The 23,579-nt window shown below is 41.6% G+C and overlaps 2 protein-coding genes across 2 annotated transcripts in view; one reads left to right on the forward strand and one right to left on the reverse strand.

Annotated features, from left to right (window-relative positions):
• Window positions 1-6,081, reverse strand: part of map3k19 (mitogen-activated protein kinase kinase kinase 19) — a 22,279-nt gene extending 16,198 nt beyond the window's left edge. The window contains exons 1-5 of the mRNA XM_088315462.1: window positions 6,009-6,081; window positions 4,063-4,324; window positions 3,455-3,570; window positions 3,262-3,333; window positions 1,617-1,744 (exon numbers count right to left, since the gene is read on the reverse strand). The gene's annotated coding sequence lies outside the window, so the exon portion shown is untranslated. The remainder of the gene's footprint in view (window positions 1-1,616; window positions 1,745-3,261; window positions 3,334-3,454; window positions 3,571-4,062; window positions 4,325-6,008) is intronic.
• Window positions 1-16,824, forward strand: part of ramp1 (receptor activity modifying protein 1) — a 21,130-nt gene extending 4,306 nt beyond the window's left edge. The window contains exons 2-3 of the mRNA XM_088315473.1: window positions 9,191-9,326; window positions 16,085-16,824. Coding sequence (XP_088171599.1) covers window positions 9,191-9,326; window positions 16,085-16,340 — 392 coding nt within the window. The 3' untranslated portion in view covers window positions 16,341-16,824. The remainder of the gene's footprint in view (window positions 1-9,190; window positions 9,327-16,084) is intronic.
• The last annotated feature ends 6,755 nt before the right edge of the window (window positions 16,825-23,579 follow it).

Consider the following 23,579-nt stretch of genomic DNA (forward strand, 5'->3'; position numbering starts at 1 on the left):
TTTTCAATTCAATTACACTTTGCAGTATTGAAAGTATGCCAATGTTATTAGGAGGCCTAATCACAAAATCATAATGCCATATTGAAACAACAGCGCTCGTTCTCTCTCTCCTTTTTTGGGGGGTGTTTTTATTCCCTTGCCTTGCAAAACTTGTTGTTTGACTTTTTGACCTCACAGCCGAGATGCTCACGGTTCAAATCTTCTTGTGAGGATGTTCTCTCCAGCCACAATCTAACCAGTCTCACAATCTAAAAAGAATCGCTGTGAATGCGAGTGTCTCAAAATGTCACAACGAGTATAAACGATTACGAAATAATGACGATCTTACTCACAAATCGGAGCCAATTTTGAGCCTTCTTGCCATCTTCCTCTTACGTTGCTGGCAGAGTTAGATCAACATTGACAAATTCAATCATCAATTTAAATTGACAAAGTGGTTGGAAATGACTGATTTAGTCTATTTGTGAGCCGCCCTGTCAGCAGTATTGTTTTAAATTTGACTTTCGCATTCAAGTTGTCACCAAAGCGCGAAAACAGAATGACATTTTTCCCTCTTCTTTTTGTTTTTTAAATTGAAAACCAAATGCAGTGAACATCGCCTAAGTCCCGCATCGTGTCCGCTGGACCTGCCCGAGATGTGATTTGGCCTTGTGCCGGCAACAGTGTCACTGCCACAAACAGCCCAACTGGCTTAGTCGCATTCTCTAATGGGATTAGAAAAGCAACAAGTTGGCGGTGCACACACACGCTTTATGCTCTCACATTTGCGGATTAAACCTCAAAAGTCTCCGCTGACGTGAAACAAATGGGAAATGCAACAACTGTGATTTAAGATATTAGGGGGAGAAGTGTGATGACACATTTTCCTTCTGTGGCAGCCAATGCTTGAATAAATGACAAGTTATTACATGCTTGTATGCGAGTATTAGTCAGATTTTCCAATTTTTTTTTTTTGTTCCACGGTTTAAAACATTTTGCTGGTGTTTTAAGGTCGATGCTATTAAAATAAACAAATGCTCAAGATATGGGACATATTTTTGGTCCAATGTAGGAAGTCATAATTATTTTGGTGTCCTGATGGAGGGGAAACCTCCTCCACTTGAAACTGAAAGCTGTGTACCTTCATCATTTTTATCAAAAACATTTTTATCCTCAAATCAAATTTGATGTGCTCTCCTACTTCTTTCTTACAAACAAATCCATGGCTTTGTGTTGTAACAGTGACAAACACGTACTTCCAAATAAGCAGGAAAAGGCAGCAGGCTACTTCTCATTTGGTCACTTAGCAACTAGCACTAATTATAGTTGAGCTTCAACAAGCCACTCGCAAAAACATTTACTTGCATATTTATTCCACACTTGATGGGTCCTCCTGAGACCAACTATGGCGGTACAAGCAATTAAAATGTACATTTGATCGAATACGGCCCCTTTCAAAGTGCAAACCTAATGATGTGAAAATGCTGTTTGTTGTGTCGTCAGGAACAAGAAGCAGCGCAGCGGGGAGCTCTTTAACGCTGACTAGATCCTCCACGGCAGGGGTTGTGATAACGAGCTATACGATTTTTTTTTGGGGGGGTGAAGCAGTGCAGTGACATTTTGGGCAGTTTACTCACTTCCATCCGGAAAATTGAATCTCTCTAATCCCACGACTTCTTCAGTCGGTCGCCAAAACAACCTCAAAGGATTCCAATGATTTCATGTCAAGTTCCAGACTCCAGTTCTCGTACCAATATGGAAATGCCTGAGAAGAGTAAAAAAAAGTTCATGAAAGATCATATAAATAAAAACACACCAGTACTCATAAACAGTCCATTGACTTGAAATTGGGAAGCTCATTATCTTGCAAGTCGCTTGTTCACCAAAATCCCAACATCAGCAACTCCTGTTGCTTTGGGTCATTGCTTCCAAAGCTGCTCAATTGCATTTGTAAAGATTGGAATACAATTACAATAAATGATCAATTATTTGAATGAAAAAGAAAAGTGCGGAATGCAGTTGCCTTCCATTCTCTGAGTTTAAAAATCAAATAGTATGACGTCGTTGGCGGCCAGCGCACAGCCCACGAGCCTGTTGGCCGATATCGTGAGCAGATGCCCGAGATGAACAAAATCAATCGTGTGACGTCGTCTCCAGACAGCAAAACGGCCCGATCGTAATCTTGCCGGGATGGAGAATCCACCCATGAAAAAAAATGGATGTCCTCTTTTGATGTTGCGTCTGTCAACTCTCTTTGTGGAACTTTAAGGAAGCCTTTCGCACTTTGAACCAAACTTTCTTATTAGCTTTGTGCAAACATTTATTTTGAAATACTCCTTCTTGCGTGCACTTTGCTCCTCTCCATTACAGCGGCTGTGACACTCGGTCGTCTTTCAAAAGCCGAGCTGCAGAGATTCCCCTTGAGTGGGAAACCATCGATTGACGCTCTCTCCTTCCCTGTCTTTGTAAGGCATTTTTAAAACTTGGTCATCCTTATCATTGTCCCAAAAAAAAGAAATGATCCCTTTTAAAAGAGCAACATCTTTGCCTTTTTTAGAACTAAAAAAAAAAATCTATTTTACGGGGTTCATTCAAACCAATTATCAGGCCAAAGGTAAACATTTTTACTCCCTTCCAATCAAAGTGCGCAAAAGTCTGATTCAGGCTCAGTCAACCTGCAACATTTCAGAAGAACAGGCGAAGGAGGAAGACATGAGAGTTTGATTCTTTAGCTCGCGAGGTAAACAAACAAGGACGTGCCCAGCTACAAATCTCCAAGCCGCTCTGAAGCACATCCGCTCTGAATCCTCGTTTTATTCCCTTCGGGAGGTCCCTTGTCACTTAGCCGTTGTTGTTCTAAAGGGAGGCTGGAAACGTGATCAATTCGCGCAGGAAGGTGCGTGTCTTGCATCAGGACATAATCACACTTTGTTAGCGTCTGTCTTTGGGCCTCAACCTTCATCCACAGAAAGCTCTGGACGAGCCGTGAACGTTAACACTTGATATGAAAGAGTAAATGAGAGGTCACTTCTATAAAATGATTCCAACACTGATGTCTCTGCAAGATTATCCTGAGTTATTATACTTTTTTTGTGGGGTGTGTTTGTGATATTTCTCCCCCTGTCTGATTGGAAAGTCATCATTAATCGTTACGAAAAAAACAAAATGCACAGGTGTTATTTTTGTCCGCTGCTTGCTATCCTGTCGTTCTGCACTGTAGTATCTGTGACTCGGAATGCGCGTGGCCTGGTGAGTGACGTCACTGCAACAAAGTAAGCCTACCTTCTTTTTCTCGGCTAGTCCTGTGGCACCATGCTGCCTCCCAAAGGCCACTCTTGGTACTGCGACCAGCGTCTGTTTTGGGATAGGAGACTCACGACTGTGTGTTGTGTTGGTCATCTCAAGTACAATACAAACATTGGTAATAATGTAAAAAAAAATAATAAATCCTTGTGCATACGTTGCTTGAGCTCACCTCCCGTTTCTCCACAATGACGTGGCGTGACGCTTTTGGTCCTATTGTTTCGTGCCTTTTCATCCCCTCTAATTGCTTGTAGTGCCGATAACTCTGCTCACTTTAATGACCACCTGCTGATGGATGGGATCAACTTGACACACACACACCAAGCACACACCTGAAAATTGTCAACCTGCACCGTAGGCGTTTGTTTTAGTGTGGGCAGGTTCCGGCGAGCCAAGCTGCCTCACTCAAGTGTGCGCTCATTTGGGCCGTCAAATGTGAAATATTGCAGGCAATCAAGACACGGACATAAAAGTTTGCGAGAGAGTCCCTGATTTGAATTTGAAGACTACGTTCTAAAAGCATGCATGTCCGGTTCAACCCGTTGATGAGAAGCGCTTAAGAAAAAGGATGGACGGATGATATTTGAATGAAATCGTACTGTTAACATTTTGGAGGCTGTGCATTTTGTTTTCTCAAAAAGCAAAGTAACAGGAGATTTTTTTCACATCATGGAGTTGAAATAAACTATAAAACGTAGACCCGAATGTGGCATGTTGTTTGAAAGCAATATGAGTTTGATTACAATCAAATTAAAATCTTGATGAAATAGATACTCAAACCTCAATCCTGATGAAATCAATTGCGATGTTTCTCTTCAATATCCGGTCAAATTTAACTCAGTGACTCTGTAGTAAACTTTTCCCATCCGGCAAACTATTGACATCTAATCCCAATCAAGGCTCATGAACACTTTTTCGTGGGACTCATTGAGAGATTTAAATACTTGTTGGAGAGCAAACTTTAGTTGAAAGAGGTCGCTTCACTTTGCCGTCGTCCTTTCTTGTCCGTCGTCCTTATTCGTTCTCTTCAGTTCAAGTGATTCTAAATGACAAGAAACAATCTCCTCTCAGTTCACACATCACATTGACAGCAGAACGTTTCCGTGATATTTTACGACTTGACTTTCATGCGAGACATTCATTTTGGTCGCATCCATCCCGGCGGCCTGAAACCTCTCGACAGCATGTTGCCTACTTTAGTTGTGTAGCACCACTACACTCAACCTCGCTGTTATTTATAGCCTTTGCTATAATACTCAAATTATGTAACGCCACAAAATAAAAAATCGACACATTTCTATGCTTCTTTTCGGCAAGCGTTTTCCGTTCCATGTCGCAGGCTGTTTGTTTGTGTCAAATCATCTTAACCCAGATAACATTGACTTATTCATGCATGCGGGCATGCATCATCACATTTGCAGCGTGTTTTGGTCGCCGCGATGCCAGAGACACACTGTTTTGTTGTTTTTTTTTCTGCTCTCGGGATAAAATAGTCCCAACTAGGTCATAAATGGCTTTCACGGCAACACTCGGTCACGGTGTATAATTGCCAGTGTAAAAATAGACAAGTGAATATGCCCGGGTTCATTCACAACTTTCAAGTATTACAACACAGTCTGGAAAAATGAAAAGTTACAATCAAACAAGCTTGTAAATCTCGTGATGGCTTTGTATTTACACTCCTGCTAAATGTCGGTAAGAGAGGATGAAGACAATAGAAACAGCAAAAGTCATCGCAGCCTTTTGCGTTGCCGGCATTGCGGAAGTCGCTTGAAAGTATAAATAAATATCGGCTTCAAATATCGATTATCAGCCTCCACGACCACTAATAATCGGCATCGGTATCGGCCAGAAAAAAAACATCTCGGTCTACACTACTTGAAAGTAGCTCTGAAACTCCAACGCACAGCCTCCGAGTCGTGGGCGTGTTTATTATTTAGATTATCTTAACTGAGAAGTGTTTTCAGGAATATGCAAACAAAAGATTTATTTTGTGGTTTATTTTTACCCTTAATGGGTGGGCAGGCTCGCAATTATTCGTTGTACACAAGCCATTTAAATCACATTGTCAAAACATTTGTAAGGTGTCATTACAGGTCAGAGAAGGAAAAAAAAACACCGGCCATTGTTTGTTTAACACACCATTCGTGGCCTCGCGTCCCTTGAGATGAAAACAGACAAGCAGCAAGCAAAAGTTTCGCTTTGTGTTTGTCATCTGGTGGCACCAGCCACGCAATTCATTCGAATGAAATCACAGCGAAACAAATGTTGCATGTGGCGATAAGGCCTGCTTCTATTGTGGGCAAAGTCTCTTTTTGGCTCAAGTCTGCTTCTTATCTAACGTAGTGAGCGCGACACACACGCCGGTTGCATGACAAACAATTTGCTAACAGCCGTTTGCGAGGCCAGATACTGCGGCTAATTAGGCGCTTAACTGCTGCCCATTAAACTGCCCGACTGATGACACGTTGGACTGAGGAGATAGCGACCAGCACAACACACATAGTTTACTCAAATGGACGTCCTCTATGACATTAAACTTATACTTCGGTATAATATGGCACATAATGACTGTAGCGTGACTTTACTGATGATTTCGCGGTTTATTTTTTGAGCAACATTTATCCTTAACCGTGTAACCTTCGAACCTAATCACCGTAAGAGCTGAAACACATTTCAAAACACACGCAAACAATTTGCTAACATATTTCACATTCAACACTCACTTCGGAGGGGGTGCTTGTAAAAGAAATGTCCGTTTATCTGTGGATCAATATAAAACTCTTGGTCGTACTCTTCGTTAAGTTACCGTATGTGTAAACTGTACTAAACAGGAATTTTGCATTCAAAATAAAATCACATAGCTTAAACCGGAAGTAGCACATTTCAATGCAAATTTCAAATCAAAATAACATAATAAATAAAATCACTGCTGCTGTTCCAAAAATATGAATATGGTTAGTTACAATGACGCTGTCTCATCTGTCAATTACAATATTTCAAATGCATTTTGAGCTTTTACTTGTTTTTTTTCTGAAATAATTGTTGTTTGATTCAGAATTGTACAAATCAACAATAACAACAAAAAAATGTGGACAGTTGTATCATAGTTTATTGTGCATTTACAGTTTAAACTATGAATGTAAGAAATTATAAATATTTTCAGACCGGGTCACTTTCCCCCGTAAATAGAAACGTGGTGGCAAAAAAAGTGTCATCGAACTGCATGTGGGTTGTGGGACATTTTCGAGGACTAAGAGACTAACAGGATTAACTGGTCATTTTGACATTCCTTTGAAGAAAATCAGTCCTTGATCCCGCTCTCCACGGAAACAATGTCAACAGTTCACAGAAGTTATTATGAAGTCTGCCCGGTTGGTCTGATTCAATGTCAGAGGAAGTGTTCATACGTGTGTGTGTGCGTAAGCGATTGTGTGATTGACAGCTGTGGCGTTCCAAGTCAAATCGAAGGACAGCACATCTCTCCCTCGCCTTCTCCTCTCTTCTAATCCGTCAGACGTATGCGCCGCTCGCCTCGTGGAAACGAGAAACCGCGTCTTCCCCGCTCGGCTCATTTGACTGCAGTCAACCTTCTGACCTGACTTAAGTTGACTTTGGCCCGGCACATAATTAATAGCCTATGCTTAGGATACTTTTTTTTTTTTCCGCACCAGATAAAACGAGCCCTTGTTCATGCAGACTGGCTAAAACGTCAAGAAAATCATACATGTAGCATTGCTGGACATTTTGAAAATCAATATAACAATATCCACAGATATATGGTCTTTATCCTCTGCGACGAATGCTACTGCAGCTTACTGAGGCACTTGGAGTAGTTGTGAAACTCCTCTTTGTTTAAGTGTGCATGACTCTATTCAAGTATCAAGTTGCACTCACCCGAAAGAGTCACAATGAAGTAATCATCATACGCAAACTGTTTTAATTTAATTGTGTTATTACAAAGTTATAAAGCAATTGTCCTGATTAGACAAAAAAAACCACATTAAAAATATTTATTTTAATTTTGAGGGGGTATGTAGTGTACTAATAGATTTTCCAGTCATTTCAATTTGCATTTTCATCAAATGCAAAATGAGAAAACAAGTTGAGGCGTAGAATGAAAAGCTGGTTGGTGGTGCGCAGGATCACACTGAGAGCTTTGTGTGATCTGGCTGTGAAGTTTATTAGTTCATATTAAACATAATCATAATATTCCCCCTGAATACAATCAAATGCAGCGGATTTTGTTTGAATGGTCTGCGGCAGAAGAGGCAATTATTTTGTCCTTTCCTTCGCCAGAGAACTCACTCGAGGTGCATTTGAATTCCAATCGAGTTCATTTGCTGCAAACGCTCAATTTAGCAGTTTTGAGAAAATGATCATTTGTGCTGCTCAGTGGCATTGAAGTCCCTCAGAATCCATTTAGGAGTTGAGTTTCATTTTCACTTGTTGGTTTTCCTCTGCTTTGCCTAATCGGCACAAATAAAATAAATAAAATAGTGATTAGTGAAAATGAAGCATCATATTTGCTTCATGAACCAGTTGTTGTATTATTTCACTCCTCTAGATGGCGCTCTCTGTTCGACATTGGGCTGAAAGCACACTGATTTGCCATATCTTAAACCCTTTCATTTAAACCAAGGAGGGCATCCCCCCCCCCCAAAAAAAAAATACCACAACTGGTTCATGAATCAAATTTGAAGCTTCATTTTCACTTCCATTGAAAGTGCTTCCATTTGGTCCCACTACATTTAATGGTGGGTTGGAAATTCAAACCAGTTCACTCACTGAAACCGTTTTGGAAATGGGCAGCTCACAAAAGATTTCAGAGACTCAAATATTTGTTTACAGGCACTTAAAAAGTCAATCACCCGTAACATGTCCCCCTTTTTAAATGCTCTCTCAGGGAAATATTTCATTTCCTCAACGGATAGCCAATCAGAAGGTTTTCAATATGCAAAATGGATTTCTTGGGGGATGATTCAGAATAGGAACCAAATTTCTTTCTTTGCAAAACACACAACCGGGTTGACCAAGTTGTCCAGGAAATGAGTGTGTGGGTTCTAAATTATGCATCGACCTGCGCAATTGTACAAAGTCGAACGGGGACTGTGATGACAACAACGCATTTGCATTCTCATCTATGGGCCGCTACTAAAAACTGTTGAAAAGTCAAAGTGGTGGGCGTTGTGCTGCCAGATTGAATAATAACAGCAGAGGCGGTCAAACACAAGTTAGATGAAAAGCCGGGAATTGAGATTTCCTTCTCGATGATTTATCACTTAGAAAAAAAATGACGTCAGCGAGGGTGAAAATAGCGGCACTTTATTTGTGCATCAGCTTATTTATTCTTAGCGTGGAAAAAAAACAAATGTGATGATCGGACACTTTATAACTAGAAGACCCGTTTCTGAGAAATACAACCTCACAGTTGCACGCAGAGTGTGATGAACTCTCGGGGCTCTATTTTCGTAGACAGCGCATCTGCGACGTGGCGCGAATGCGTGTGGCTTGCTGTAGGCTGGGCATGTCGTAAGAGATGTCGATGCCGACGTCAGAACATCAAAGAGTTCTTTGCGATTTAACATGGTTAGAGGCAGCCTCCCTATTTCATCCGAGGGAAGTTCAGTCAATAAATGCTTGCTGGGGGAAAAACGGGGACATCCTCGTTCAGATTCGAGATGGACTGCCTCGCTGTTAGAATGAAAGATGGTACGCAAGAACAGATTGCTTTCCTCCCTTTTATTGATTAATTGATATTTAATTCAATTATTTGTGATATTGCACAGGAGAGGGGAGCTCTCCAATCTTGTTGTACACTGACAATAAAAGCCATTCTGATTCTGAATTTGAATCTGATTCTGGTTCTAATGTCAGTCATGGTCTGCCTTTCATTTTCTCCCAACAGCGACTCAGTGCGTGTGGGCACTGTGCTGCGGACCCCATTACGAATACGCCATTGAGGAGTTCTGCTTGGCCAAATTCCGACTGGACATGCAAGAGCTGGACCAGGCGCACTGGTGCAGCTGGGAGGACACCGTCGAGTGAGTTCTGCAAACGCAACATTTACATGAGAACAAACAAAATTTGCATTTGGCTTCCGCTTTTCTTCAGCGGGTAGGCGTCAACTCGAATAGGCTACTCCGTGTACTTTTGCCCAAAAACACGTTCTAGTCCAGCAAATACAAAATCCAATTTGGCAAATTGAAAGTTGGACACCAATATGCTATGGAGAAAATTCAGATTGGGCCGGCGTTTTCAACGACCGATTCACTGAAAATAGCGAGTCACCGTACCGCCTCTGCGGTTCAAGATGTTGCTCCAAGCAAATGTGCTTTAAGGTCAGCGCCTGGAGAGATTCTGTCTTTAAATAATTGAAACTCCTCCACCTCCTTCCCAGGATGACCGTGGCGTGATCAAGTTAGGCTTGCAGTCTTTTTTTTTTTTTTTTTGCTATTTGACTCATGCGGGTTCAACCATAGTGCAAAGAAATGTCAAGCGTGATGTAGATTGAGTTTAGTTCACGAGATGGTTCCAAAAAGCGCTGATATACGACAGCGGCGGGAGGCAACTGGCGGGGACCGCCTTCCCGTGGTCAGCGCTAGAACCATTTTTTTTTTACCTTTAAGTCCCATAAATCAATTTGTGTGGTTGCTCTAGCTTCTTTTTAGCTAGCACTAAGCTAGCTGAGGAGTTTGAGCTTCGTCGACCGTACTCCTTAAGGTATATCCATGTTTTCCATGCTTCCAACATTGGAACTTTGTGTGTGTGTGTGTGGGGGTGTGTGTGGGGGGTGTGTGTGCGGGGGTGTGTGGGGGTGTGTGTGTGCTGTCCGTCAGTTTGAAACTTGAGCATCACATGCGTCATTGAGGTTGTTTCGGCGGGCAGCCGTTGTGTGTATTGTAAAAAGATATCGCTGCTACGGGCAATCACCACCTTCTCGTTTTCAGAGCACAACCTTCTCATAAAAACAGAGCCATGAGTAAAAACTGAATAAAAAAAAAAAAATCAAATTTCAAATATGTTACAAGTCGGCAGAAAAGGTCAAGTCGACTTATCGGGACGGTCGATTGAAACCCGAAGGAAATCTGACATGTGCGCGTGTGCGTGTTTAACCAACCTTATCTTCGTTCTCTACTGTCTGTCCTAAAACTTCATAATGTGCCTACATGGTCCTATAATCCTTATTTTTTTCAAAAGACTTTCTATTTTTCCTATGCCTTCCTCGTCTCCATCTTTTGTGAGGCTGTGTGGATAGCGAATCCATTATTCACAGCATGCGCACGTTTGCCTTCACTTCCCGGAGTGCACGTACATTCTCTTCCACGACGCCAGTGTCACACATTGCGCAACACTTGTTTGGAGCAAATTCAAGAACAGCTGACATGTTGACTGGCAAAGTCAAAATGCTTTGTCCTTCCACTTTTTTCCCTCGAGACGCATCGCAGTTCTGCTCTCGCCGTCTTCTTGGCTGAGAAGTTTACTTCGAATATTGACCCCCCCCCCCAAAAAAAAAAAAAAAAACTCTGGAAAGATGTGTGTGAAGTAGACTGTGTGAATTATTGCTATCGCACGAAACAAAAAATAATTTTTGTGGTCTTCAACATACCTGAAATGCACCAAATTTTGTGTTGATTAAATGTGCCGGAACTTCTTTTAGTTTAAAGAAGCCATTTTGCCGAGCTAGCATGCGCGAGCTAGCATGTGCAAGCTAGCAAGCTAGCAATGCTGCTAGTGTGTGTGTTAACTACAGAAATCGCACGCACAACCGACGGTACATTGCGGTATTTGTATCAGATTTTTTTTTCCCATTACCTGATATGGAAACCAAATGACAGATTGGTTGAGGTAGCAGCTCACTGGGTCAGAACAGGTTTCTTCAGGATTGAATTTTTCACTTGGTCTGCAGACAGAAATTATTTGGAGAGATGCGAGTCTGAAGTCGGTGGTGCGGTACAGGCAACCCGCCACATACAGCCGAGTGGAAATGATCTTTGCCTTCGGGGAGTAAGGAATGGTACACACATAAGGATTTTTCAAATCTTGAAAATTCTCTTTGGAAAAAAAATGTGTGTGGTCTGCACACACACATTAAGATTGTGTTCCAGTCCTCCGAGGCGGCAATCTCACGGGCGGGGACTCGACAAAACAAGGGAAGCAAAGTCGTCAATAAAAGACTTGCCCTTGCTTTGGAAAATACTTCTCAGCGTCTGGGGAAGCCACTTTTAGACCCCAAAAATGACATTGGGTAGGACATGTTTTTGTTTTGTTTGCCAAAGCTTCATTTCTCTTCTGTCAGGGCGCTTCTTTCCTTGGCTACATTCCGTCGAGTTGCAATCCACAGAGTTTGAGTAGTCGGCTTTCCTAACACGCAGGAAGATTTTAAACCAGAAATATTGAACACGGTTGACATTGAAGATTGTAGCCCCCGAAGCATGTTGAGGGGCAATTATCAGGACAAATTCACTCATAACCTCAGAAGGAAAAACTTGACGTTCTTGGTCGGTCAAAATCAGGACAAAAAAAAAAAGAAAAAGGGCCGATTGTCTTTGTGTACCCGGCCTGAGATGAGCAAAGCAAATTGAAATTTAAATAATCGCATTCTTATTCCAGCTCATTCAATTGGCACTCAAGGCGAAACGTTGGAATGAATTGTTTCCAGAGACGGGCACGACTTGATTGCCTCTCATCTCGTCGGCAGTTCCCCCGACAGAAACGTTTTTTTTTTTTCTGTGTTTAATGACGACAGCCATTATAATTCAGTTGGAGCAGAAATAGTAAAAAAAAAAAAAAAAGTGCAAACGCAGAAAAGTGCTGAAAGTTGTACAGCTGAAATTTTATGTGATCTTTTGTGAGCTTTTTGGCTTGTCGCAATCCATTTCATCGTGCTGCTCCTTGTGGCGTGCCCTCCTTGGCCACCGGGAGGCAGTACAACACGGAAGAAAAGATGATTATGTTATCTGTTTCAAAAAGTTTTTGCCTGTCTGGTGTAATCATGCGTGCTTCATCGTCGTCCATTTGAAACGAATTATGAACTCTGCTTAAAGTGATCAGTCTGCCAAGATTTGTTAACTCGTAATCCAATTTCCTTGCCTATGCTAGTCACATTGATCAACATGAAATATTATCTACAGTAAATTTGTGTTAGATTCAATTTTTTTTAAAGAGAGGCTTATTTAAAACACTCCCAGATGAGATTCTGAGCGTTACAAGATGACATTCCATGAAATCATGTCTGGAGGCTAATATTTCCGCTTTATGATTAATCATAATTACAGCTGTATTTGTCCCGCTTGGCCCTCTCTTTGTTTTTTTTAATTATCTATACTCCAGGCCCATGCTCTAAAAATAGCTCAGTATCTTGCCCTCACAATTTTTTTTTTCATTTTCTTTTTCTCATTGTTTGAGGCTTTTTTGTTCAGTCATCCGTTCAAGCCTGCCAGCTATCTGTAATCATTTTAAAAAGTCTTTCGGCTCACGTTGGATTTGATTGTGTGCAAAAGCGAGGCAAAATTGTGCACTCAGTAGTGTGGAAGGCAAAAAAAAAAAAGTGTCGTTTCAATTCTGTGACGCGCTCCAATTAAGCGTCTCATTAGACATCAAGTTGGAAATAAATTCCTGCCGCTTTTTATTTATTTTTTTACAGTTCCGATGACTCGACAGCAGCAAGTTGTGTGGAAATTGTCACTGTTATGAGAACGTAGTAGTTGCTGGATTATGATTTCAAGATATGAATGGAATTTTTTTTTTGTGAGTGATGAGCAAAAAACAAAGGTGAACTCAAAAGAACTGACTTTGACGAAAGTGGCACATGGAAGAATGCCGAGGATGATACAATAGCCCCCCCCCCCCATCCTCATCTTCGTTTGATGTCAGAGGAGCCATTGTTTTCCTTTTTAAGCGTGAAAGTCATTTAAATTTCAAGCACCATAATCCTTCAGTTCACGTACTCGGATTGCATTTCAATTGTTGAGTCTGTCGCGTCGCCGGTTCTCCTCCTCCTCGTAATGAGAACGTGCACTTGGCCACCTCATTGTCTGGCCACACAAAAGAAGGCTCCAACTTCTCATTACCGACAGCTCAAGTTCAACCAACATTGACCAGCTTGTCCGTCCCAAAATAACTCTTTCCTCGTACGAACGTGATGCGAAAGCCTGCTCAGCTGCAGATGGAGTCATCAACTTTGAATTTATCTTTACGCGGCTCCACATTCACGGTATACAAATCGATCATTCATGAGGCTTTTGTTTGTCCGATGTTGACACGGAGCAATTGCCATCTCGTTGGCATGACAAATTCATATTATGACTTGAAAACGCCGCGTGTGCATCTGCAAGGAATTCGGATGATTTGCGTTTGTGGAATGAATTATGGATGTTCTTAGTTGTGATTAGAATGCTCACGATGAAAAATAGAAGAAGAGTGTCGCGTGTGTTGAAAGGGATTACGGAGGACTTTATTTGGTGGCCAAGTTGTTTTCGTCATAAAATAAACATGACAATTTTTGTTAAAAAATAAATCCCTCCAAAAAAAAGTGCAATTACAAATTTAGATTTCACAATCTTGACGCAGCAAAAAGTAGGGAAAGTACATAAAAATGGAATTCAAGCTAAAGAAAAAGAAATACATAAAGATTGCTCATCAAATATCGCATGACTGCAAGTGAAAAATACAAATAGACAAATAAGTGCGCTTCAAATGTAATAAAAAATGATGTGGCACAGATAATACATGAAATAAAAATGCGGTTAAAAATAAATCGATACACCCAAAATAAAACCGATTGTTCCTCAAATTTGACCAGATTCCAAATGAAGCAATGACCCTTGAAATAGTTTCAGCGTTTGTTTCGAGTTTCCTCAATCGTCCTCATCGGCGCAAAGGAAAGGAAACGACTTAATAACGCGAAGCAAGTTGTTCGTTGGAACAATGTTGACGTACATTCTGGCGAGCGTCCATACGTGCCGTGCGAGTGGTGGAATGTCAACACAAAACTTTCTTCCACTGACACGGTTTGATTATGCCCGTTAGGTCGTCCAGAAAATGAACGAGCTGTTCCAGACACCCCTCGCTGCTCCGGTGCATTGTCGCCAATTAGCGCATCCACAATAGCAATTTGCAGGACGTCTGAAAATATATGCCTGTCCCCAACAACCTTTAGCAAAGACCAAAACATGGCGCCAATCAATACACGCTTCAGCATTTGGGTCAATCTTCGCCAACAACAACAAGAACTAAAAAGATGTTCTTTAAGTTGTTTATTTGCGACGAGGAAAACTACACATTGCGCATATGAAACAACCACATAGCTTTGACCAAGATTCATTAAGTCTGTTTAGCTTAATGCTAACAAACGATGCAAAATGGTAAAAGCTGGCTAATGAATATTCTCAGTGTTGCTGTGTTATAAAACTTCAAGCAACACGTATTTGACCACAAACGGCGAGTCAACAAATTTAAACCGATAGTAAAAAAAAAGTGACAGGAATAGTTCTCTTATTCTCTGCAAAGAACGATCAACATAACTGCAGCTTGCGTATTTTTTGGTGTTACACTGCCCCCAGGTGGTCAAGAGCAGTATAATGTCCATTCATTCAAATTAAAATCACTTCACGCATTATATTAAATTTAGTCGTAATTGGAAATTTATTTAAGTGCAATATTTTTCTTAAAACAAAATAAAAAACTTTTGCAGCGGAGTCCGGATTTTTCCGAACATACCAAAGTGCCCTCGTGGGAATGGTCTAAAAAAAATATTTATGTGATTTCAAACAGGAAATACCAATGGGTAATTTTGGGAGCATCAACAGATTAAAAACCATTTTAATCAAAATCAATCCAAATAAATCAACTGTTGTTTAATAAAAACAAACTATGAATAGAAAACCTGGTCTTGCTTGGATATGAGCTTACGGTTTTTTTCTTGAGTCTCATTGCTTCTTTTTTTTTCCTGGTCTTTTATCAGTGTAAAGGCAATTAATGAATTGAAAGACTGACCTGAATACTTGTCGGACTCATCGCGGCTTGTTGTTGTGTGGGGAGCACAACATCACTTGGATGCCGACCGCACAAACAGGAAATGAGGGAAAACTGGACCGGTTGGGGGGGTGCAGGGCAGGGGGGGGTGCAGGGCTCCACTGGGGGAAGGCGACACCTGGTGCGTAAACCACATTTGTGTGTGAACTCATAAAAAGCCAGAAAAGCTACTCAAACAAAGAAAGAAAGATAAGAAAAGAAGACGCTCGGCAGAGTCAGGTCACATTCGGTGATTTGCCGTCGCAAATAATTGCCACCAATATAATTTTACAATATTTGACCGTTGGCATCTCATGTCCGAAGAAAAAAAAATGTGTCCAATCAAATAACGCAATCGACTGGCCTTTCTCTCCAGGAAGGCCATCTTGATGGATTGAAGCGCCTCGGCCACTAATTTGTTGTTTATTAAGTTTTACAAGCTGCAACTTTCAGAAACAATAACATCGCTCCACCATATTAGCAGCGAGGCCCGCCTCCTCCAAAATGTGACTTGAGATCGACTTTGCCATTGATTTGTTATGGTCAAGAAAGTCAAGCAACAGTCGACGAGGGCGGACGTCAAATGCAACGCACGCATGAACACACACAGCTCGGCTTAGGCAACAAAAACAATTTAGATAAACACAATCTTTGCGCCGCTAAATTCAAACTGCTTTAAAATGGCGTCAACATACGAAAAATGTCTTCGTGGCTTCTTATCGTTTGCTAAAAGAATGAATCCGAGTGGCGCCAACGTTGTGACTGACGCTTCTCACCGCCGTTGCAGACTTTACGGCGAGCTGACAAACTGCACCTACCTGGTGGCGCTCAAGATGGACTGCTTCTGGCCCAACCTGCTGGTGGACGACTTCTTCATCCGCGTGCACAAGACTTACTTCCACAATTGCTCGCTGTCGGGACGGCTGCTAAGGGACCCGCCCAACCGCATCCTGGGGCCCTTCATCGCCATGCCCATTCTGGTCACGCTGCTCATGACTGCCCTAGTGGTGTGGAGGAGCAAGCGCAGCGAGGGCATCGTGTAGTAGACGAGAGCCGCCTCGTTTCCGGAGAGTCGTGGATGGGACGTTGAGATGACAGCAACCAAGCGGCTATTTATATGAACTTGGATAGCAGACAGTCATGTCAGTTTTGAAGCGGCGATGGACTTTCGAGATCAGCGTTTGTCAAACCTTTTTTGAGCCGGGCGGAATCCTCGTACCTCCAAAGTCATCATTTTTCAGTTTGTTCAGCCGTTAGCTCATCATAATAATTTGTAAAAAAAGAAATACGTAAATAACACCCACACACGTGGACTGACCAATTGCACAAAAAAAAAAAAATTGTGACATGGCGATACTTTCCGTTAGAAAAATCTTATGGCACTCTACCAAACAAAAAATGTCAAAATAGAAACAATAAAATACATTCAAATGTACTTGACATCAAATCTGGGCCTGCTTAGCTGAGCACATCTTCAACAGGAGTGTTTCATGTCGCTGGCATTTACAGTGAAAACCACACTTCAATTTTTTCCAGATATTTTCGTCCAAACTATAAAACGCGACACCAGCGGTCTCTTTTCTGACTAAAGTGAAGCAGACCAATGTGGGATTCAACAAATCCAATTTCAAAATATTTTTGCTTTGTGCTACTTGGGAGACCCCCCCCCCTCTTAAATACAAAGTCCAACAGAATTCCCGTTTTTGAAACCAAACAAAGCACAATCAAACCACAGCAGGAACTGAAGCAACAGATCAAGTTGCGAAGCGCTGCCAACGCCGAAAGCGAAGCCTTGAGATGGCAGACGTGAGCTTCGTATTGATTTCTGATGCGCCGGCGTGCTTGTGTGAACGCTTTCCTCGTTGATATTTTTGAATGCGCTCATTCCTCTTAAGGGAGCGTGAGCTGTAACCTGCCGGTCACAAAACAAACACACACACACACACACACACACACGAGCAACGCGCCCACTCCTCCCCAACTTGCTCCCACTTTGTACTTTGTGCCAAAACCTCACCAGGAGGCATTTACACTCCAAACAACGGCGGGTTCTTTTTCTTTGAATGATTCAAATGTACAATATGAGCAGAAAGAAAATCTTTAATAAAGACTCTTATTGTGTGTCAGGACTGGACGGTTTGTATTCTCCAAGGTGCACAAAAACTTTCTTGGGTGTTGCTACGTACTGATTTTTTTTTTTTCTAAATCATGGTTTTACAATAAAGCGAATATTCTTAAATGATCAAGTTGTATGACAACTGCACACAAAAATTAAAAGAAGCATCCAGCAGATGAGTCTTTTTTTGGTTCCCGTTAAAAAGTTGATTAGGAATGAAACAGCCCACAGTAACCCCCTCCCCAAAAAAAAGTGTTCCAGTTTTCGTTCAGGGTAGTTTTTCTGATTCGTGTGAATTATTTCCACAAAAAGCAAATTAAAAAATGAGTCGAGTTGCAACGTGGATGTTTTTCAAAGCCTCTGCCGTTGCGTCACCGTGTGATCGTTGACCTCGTAAGAGAAGTGTTTTGTGTAAAAACGTTGCGGATGGCACTTGATGCGAGCGTGGGCACGCGCCTTCTCGATTGGCTGCTTTGTTTGGCACGGAAGAGAAGCCGAATGTCACACAACGCCGTGCTTGTGTTCTGTTTTGCAACACATCGATGACCCCACAAGTCCTGCGTTTTCATTCGCTGACAACCGACAGTCGCTCGTGGCGTTGGCGTCAAGTCGGAGATCGAGCCAAGCGATCTTCACTCGAGGTCTTCGGGTGTCACGTGGCTGGGTTCCTTCTAGCCGTAGATAGAGGGTCGCCATGGCAACCTCAGTCATGTTCAAACGCTACCAACGGCTGCCAAAAGCCTGACATCATTGCCAGAGGGACGGTGGGGGGGTGACAAATTTTACAAAAAGGGTTCAATTGACAAAGGCCGGATTTTTATTTTTTTTTCTGGGAGGGGGCAATTTTTAAATAGACTTTTTAAAAGACGAAGGCCACAACGATTCACGGATGTGTCAAACATGCTGCAGCGTAGCGCCAACTACTGGTGAGGATGACTTTTTTCCATGTCAGATTATTTTAAATGAAAGTATCGGTGACTGATATCGGCAGCCTTCACAAGTACTCGGTACTTTGATTGAAGGCTGGTATCGGTACTCAGCCATCCATACTTCCATCGTGTTGATTTTTTGTTTCCATTTTAAATCCATTGCGGTGGTTTGTAATAGTTGTAATCAATGTCCAAACAGTCACGGTCCAAACGGTAGACCCGCCAATATATAACAAGTGGTGGAAGACGTGACAGCAGACATGGTTTCCTTACCCATATTATTCCCATTGGATGTCGTAATGTCATTCACAGATGTTCGCAGTCAATGTGGATGCAAGGTTTTTTTTTTTTTTTTTGTGTGTGTGTGTGTGTGTGTGTGTGTGTGTTCTCCTCGCATTCCCAGGCATCCCTGGTGAATTTCTGTCTTGTTTGCAATTTCCCCAGTGGAACTTCTGCTCAATGAGGTCTGAACGAGAACCGGGCCAGATAACAACAAAAAATAGATGAACTGTTTTTTGGTTGACTCGCTGTCAAATTGCTCTCTCGTCTAAAGTAGTTTCATCACACTGGTCTCACACGCGTGACCTGGAGGTCTCAAAAGACGGTCGGACAGAACGGCCACGACAAACAAACATCACTGACGTTTTCAGTGCTAAGCATCACTTGGAAAGCTGAAAAAAAAAAAGTCAATTTTCGATCGCCACAGGATGGACAAAAAGTCCAGAGGACAGTGATTTTCAAATGTAATTATAATGGACGTTGAGTTTGCTATTTGCAAGCACTCCCGAAATTTTACTAGTTGGCTTGACATGAGCTTTTTTTTTTTTTAATGTAAAATTTGTGACTTGGCTCAAGAAATGGACAAAATGGGCGACATAATGAACGTTGCATTGTATTACTGTAAATAGCGTACGGTTGGTTGCGACATTGAACGGAGATGCAGATGAATGCTGTCATTTGTTGCAGTGGTGTCCAAAAAAGGCTCGATTTGGATTTGAGCAAAAATGTAACAAATCCCCCAAATCCACATTGTCAAGTTGAAAGCGGCAACGACTTTATGACTCGAAGCGAGCTGCCACTTTATTACTTTTGATTCACCAATTCAAAGAGACAGAAATGCCTTGGCCTGACAAAAACAAATGTGACTCCAAGCCAGATTGCGCAAAACAAATCCAAGGCCTCTTTGTCATTAACGGTGGGGGAGGGGGGGGGGGGGGCTATTCATTGTCCACCCGCAAGGTCCCAAGTAATGCAATTATGTCTTTTCTCGTGCAACTGAAAAAAAACCCCACATCTGAGGAAGTTTAGCCAGAGGTAGCTGACGTTGAGAGAAATGTATCCGCTTCTATCAACAGGACAGAGCAAAGATGGAACAAAGCAATAAAAAGCAGTAAAAGGACAACGGCACATGGGGAGAAAATGAATGCTGACGCTCTTTTTCTGCTCGTAGCGGTCCAACCGTCTAAAAAGATGGGTGACTCGATTCACCGCAGCTCGAGAAGTGAAGATGTAAACTAAGGTCACAAATTTCAGCATTGCGGACAAAGACAAACCTCCAAAATTATTTGCGAAACGTCAACAGTGATTCTTAAAGCAAAGCCACGGGAACGAAATTGTGACGTGCTGCCTGGATTTGCAAAGACGAAAATTACAGAGCACTGTGAGTGCTTAATATCCAATTATTTTGTAATTGCTTTGTTACCATGACAACTAGGGACGGGGCTCAGGGTGTCTGTGGTTTGAGCGCTGCATCTAAAAAAGCAACTGCAAAGCCCCACAAAGAAGGCCTTCATTGTATTTTCCCTCGTGGAGGCAGCACTTCGTCAGCCAGATGCCTCTTTTACGTTTGTTATGCAGCATGAGGGCCGGATTTCATTCGCTTTTGCGTGTTCAAAAACTAATTGAAGCGTTCATCTTCCGTCATCACGCAAAGCAAGGGGGAGAGCGAAATTTGCCCAGATTTTTGCCTTGACGGTGCATGTCAGTGATAATCACTTGAGTTGAGCTAATTTAGCCGAATGGCCTCGCACGATGCAGAGCGATTTTGTGTCTTTGTTGATATTTTTTTGTGTTTGCGGGCTGCCGAGCTCATGCGGCCGCACAACGAGAAGCCGCCCACGGCCGCAGCGCCGGCGTGGGCGGCCTTTCAAGCACAACAAAGCAAATGGAAAGCCACTTACTATTCAACTTAAAAATGCGGACATGATGGACATGGACGCGTATGAGCCAGCGGTCATCCAACCCCCCCAACCCAAAAATCATTTCGTAAATGAAATCATACAAAAAAGTGTGTTTCAAAGAATGTTAACTACCTGAAAATGCATGTTATGTAAAAAAAAAATTAAATAAAAAAAAAAAAGGAAAACTAACTTTAGCGAAAAAAATGTCCTTGTTTTTTGTCTTTGTCAACTAATTTCATATTTTATCTCTTGGGGTTGATTTTAATGTATTTTGGTATCATAAGAAGGAAGGTCAAATTATCTTTTTGGATTTTTATTATTATTGGTAATTTTTTTTACACAATTTGTAATGTGAGCTTTTTTTACACATATGCCATATAGGAAAAAACTAAAACTAATACTAGAAACTGATAAGAAACCTGCTCTTAAGACAAATTACAACTCACTGAATTTGACAAACACGTCAAAATGAAATAAGAAAATAGCATAACCCTGAAAAGTACAGACCTGTTATACCAAAATCAACATAAAAAAAATTATATAGCGGGACCAGGATAGTCTATCCCCCCCCCCCCCCCCCCATAGTGGGGCGGAATATTGTATACCGTGACAGAAGTGGACATGCATCCTCATTTGCAGAGCTTTTTTTTAATCAAATCATCTGTCAGCCTTTTATTTTCAAAGGTAATCTACAATACGTTTGAAATGTTATTAAAACTAATCGACACAACGGCACACGTACCCTATTTTTACTCCCGTGAGGCTTCACTGTTTTTAGTCTCTATGCCGCTCGGGGAGCAGCTGCCACTTGCAATTTAACAATCGATACATTTTCCACCAATGGAGGACAAAACACATGCCGAGGTAATTGTTAGCCAGCGGCCCGTAAATCATCACGCTTGTTTGGAAATTGGAAGCAGGCTGGAAAGAACAATGCATCAGGATGTTGGATAAAAGCAAGTTTGCGCACGGAAAAGTGAGGCCAGCCAGGCAACGAGACGAAGCGAGGCGCCAGGCGAGGGAACGAGCGGCGAGCGCCCGACGCCCACCAGGTCACCACAACAAACGCAAACACACAAACACACACACACACACACTCGCCTCACAACGTGTTGCTCATAAAGAAGTAAAGATGAGATTCTGACATGTGATTCATATCTGACTGTCTGGCCTCGGGGCTGCATGACATGACTAATAAGGTCGGTCGGCCATGCTGCTCCAAGAGCCGCATCAGCCGGAATTCCATCCATTTTCGATAACGCTTGTCCTCATTAGAGGCGAGCTCCCACCTCTCCCCGATGACTTTTTTTTTTTTTGGAGGGGGTGCACTTTGGACTGGTCATTAGCGTTGAAGCCAGTAACGCATTCGCCCAAAATGTGCACGTTAACAATGTCGTATTTGTCAATGAGAACAAGCATTCACCACCAAAGGCAGTTTTCGTTAATCACTTCCAGGTCGCAACATTGAGTAACATTTCACAAGAATGAATTAAAGCGCACATACTTAACAGGGCAAGGTGGTCACTCACGCCACTACTTTGGCGAGTTTGTGTCGGGTAAAGATGACAAAGCTTAAGATTCGTTGCACACGCAGTGCTGTCGACAAAGTGTGATCTAGCTTCAAAAACGCAACATCACATTAGAAAAAAAAAACATGGACAGTCTGCAAGTCCAACCAGATTTGTGTGACTGCCGCAGGGCACCGAATCGCTATATTTATAAAGAATGTACATTTTAATTATTACATATGTTAAATATGATTTAAAAAAATATATTTCAATTCATCATTTATAATTGAATAATTTATACATATTTTTTTACTAGAAGAACTCTTTTTTAAAATTAAATTAAAAAAAAAAAATAATCAAGTAGCCCATTTATGTGATGCAAAATCCAGAATAATGATTATTTTTAAATAAAAAGATTCTGGACGTCATCTTATTTTATTTTGAATAAAAACTCATTCGAATTCATTTAATTTTAAAAGTAATTTTCTGTAACTATTGAAGTAGCTCATCATTTAACTCACTTTTTAAAATGACATCTCCTCGAAAGTCACGAAGTTACTTCTAAAGGTAAGTCATCCTTAAAGTGACTAAGTGGCTTTTTCCAGATAACAACACATTATAGCTCTGCAAGTATTTGTGCCATTCGAGACAAATGAAGTCAGTCATGACATTATTAAGCGATATTAAGTATTGCTCGTCGTCATTGTCAGCGTTTAAAGCAGTCTTGGCTGCATGCAGGTCATTTGTGTGACAAATGAGCCGTCAATGAAGCCCATTAATCTCGTCCTTGATGGCTTTGGCAGGTTTGTTGTCCACACAAATGCTTTGGGGTATTCCTCTCGGCCCCTCATTAATTCCTCACCGGCAAACACAAGCAAGCGCAAAGTTGGAAAAGCTGCAAAGCAAGTGGAGAAGTGGAGAATGGATTTTGCTTTGGCTATTATTTTCCCCAAGCAGGGCGGTGAGGGGCACTGTAAAAAAAAAAAAAAAAAAAAAAAAGAAATAATCTGATAGCACTCCTGCCTCATTATGTGTTCTGGCTGCCAGCTTTTACTGTCACAGGCCAAAAGTGTTGACTGTGATTGTAGCTCTGACACTCGCAATTCCCTGACAGCCTGACTGACTCTCGCATTCGTGACGGATGGACGGACTGCGAAAGGGAAATGACCACCAATGGGCTTCAGTCCAGCAGGGACAATATGTCGAGCTCATTCTCATGAAAAAAAATCATTTTTCACAGCTCCTGACCAACTGGCAGTTTTTTTTTGTCATATAAAAAAAAAAAAAAAAAAAAAGACAACGGTGGAATAAAAACTTCAAAATGTAGAAAGCCTACAAGAACAGCTGGATTTTTATTTGGGGTTCATCAGTTTTGAATGTGAACACTGCCACATCCCAGTTGGAAGAGGGTGTGCACACTTGTGCAACTGTATAATCTCACTATTTATTACTTCTACTTTAATTTTTTTTTTTAAATGATCGACAAGGGAAAAAAAGACAGCCTACTAAAACAGCTGAACTTTACACAGCGATGAAACCCAAATCAAGT

Source organism: Idiotropiscis lumnitzeri, chromosome 14 (assembly GCF_059441095.1).
Source record: "Idiotropiscis lumnitzeri isolate Australia: NSW breed Sydney's pygmy pipehorse chromosome 14, RoL_Ilum_1.0, whole genome shotgun sequence".
Lineage (NCBI taxonomy): Eukaryota > Metazoa > Chordata > Actinopteri > Syngnathiformes > Syngnathidae > Idiotropiscis > Idiotropiscis lumnitzeri.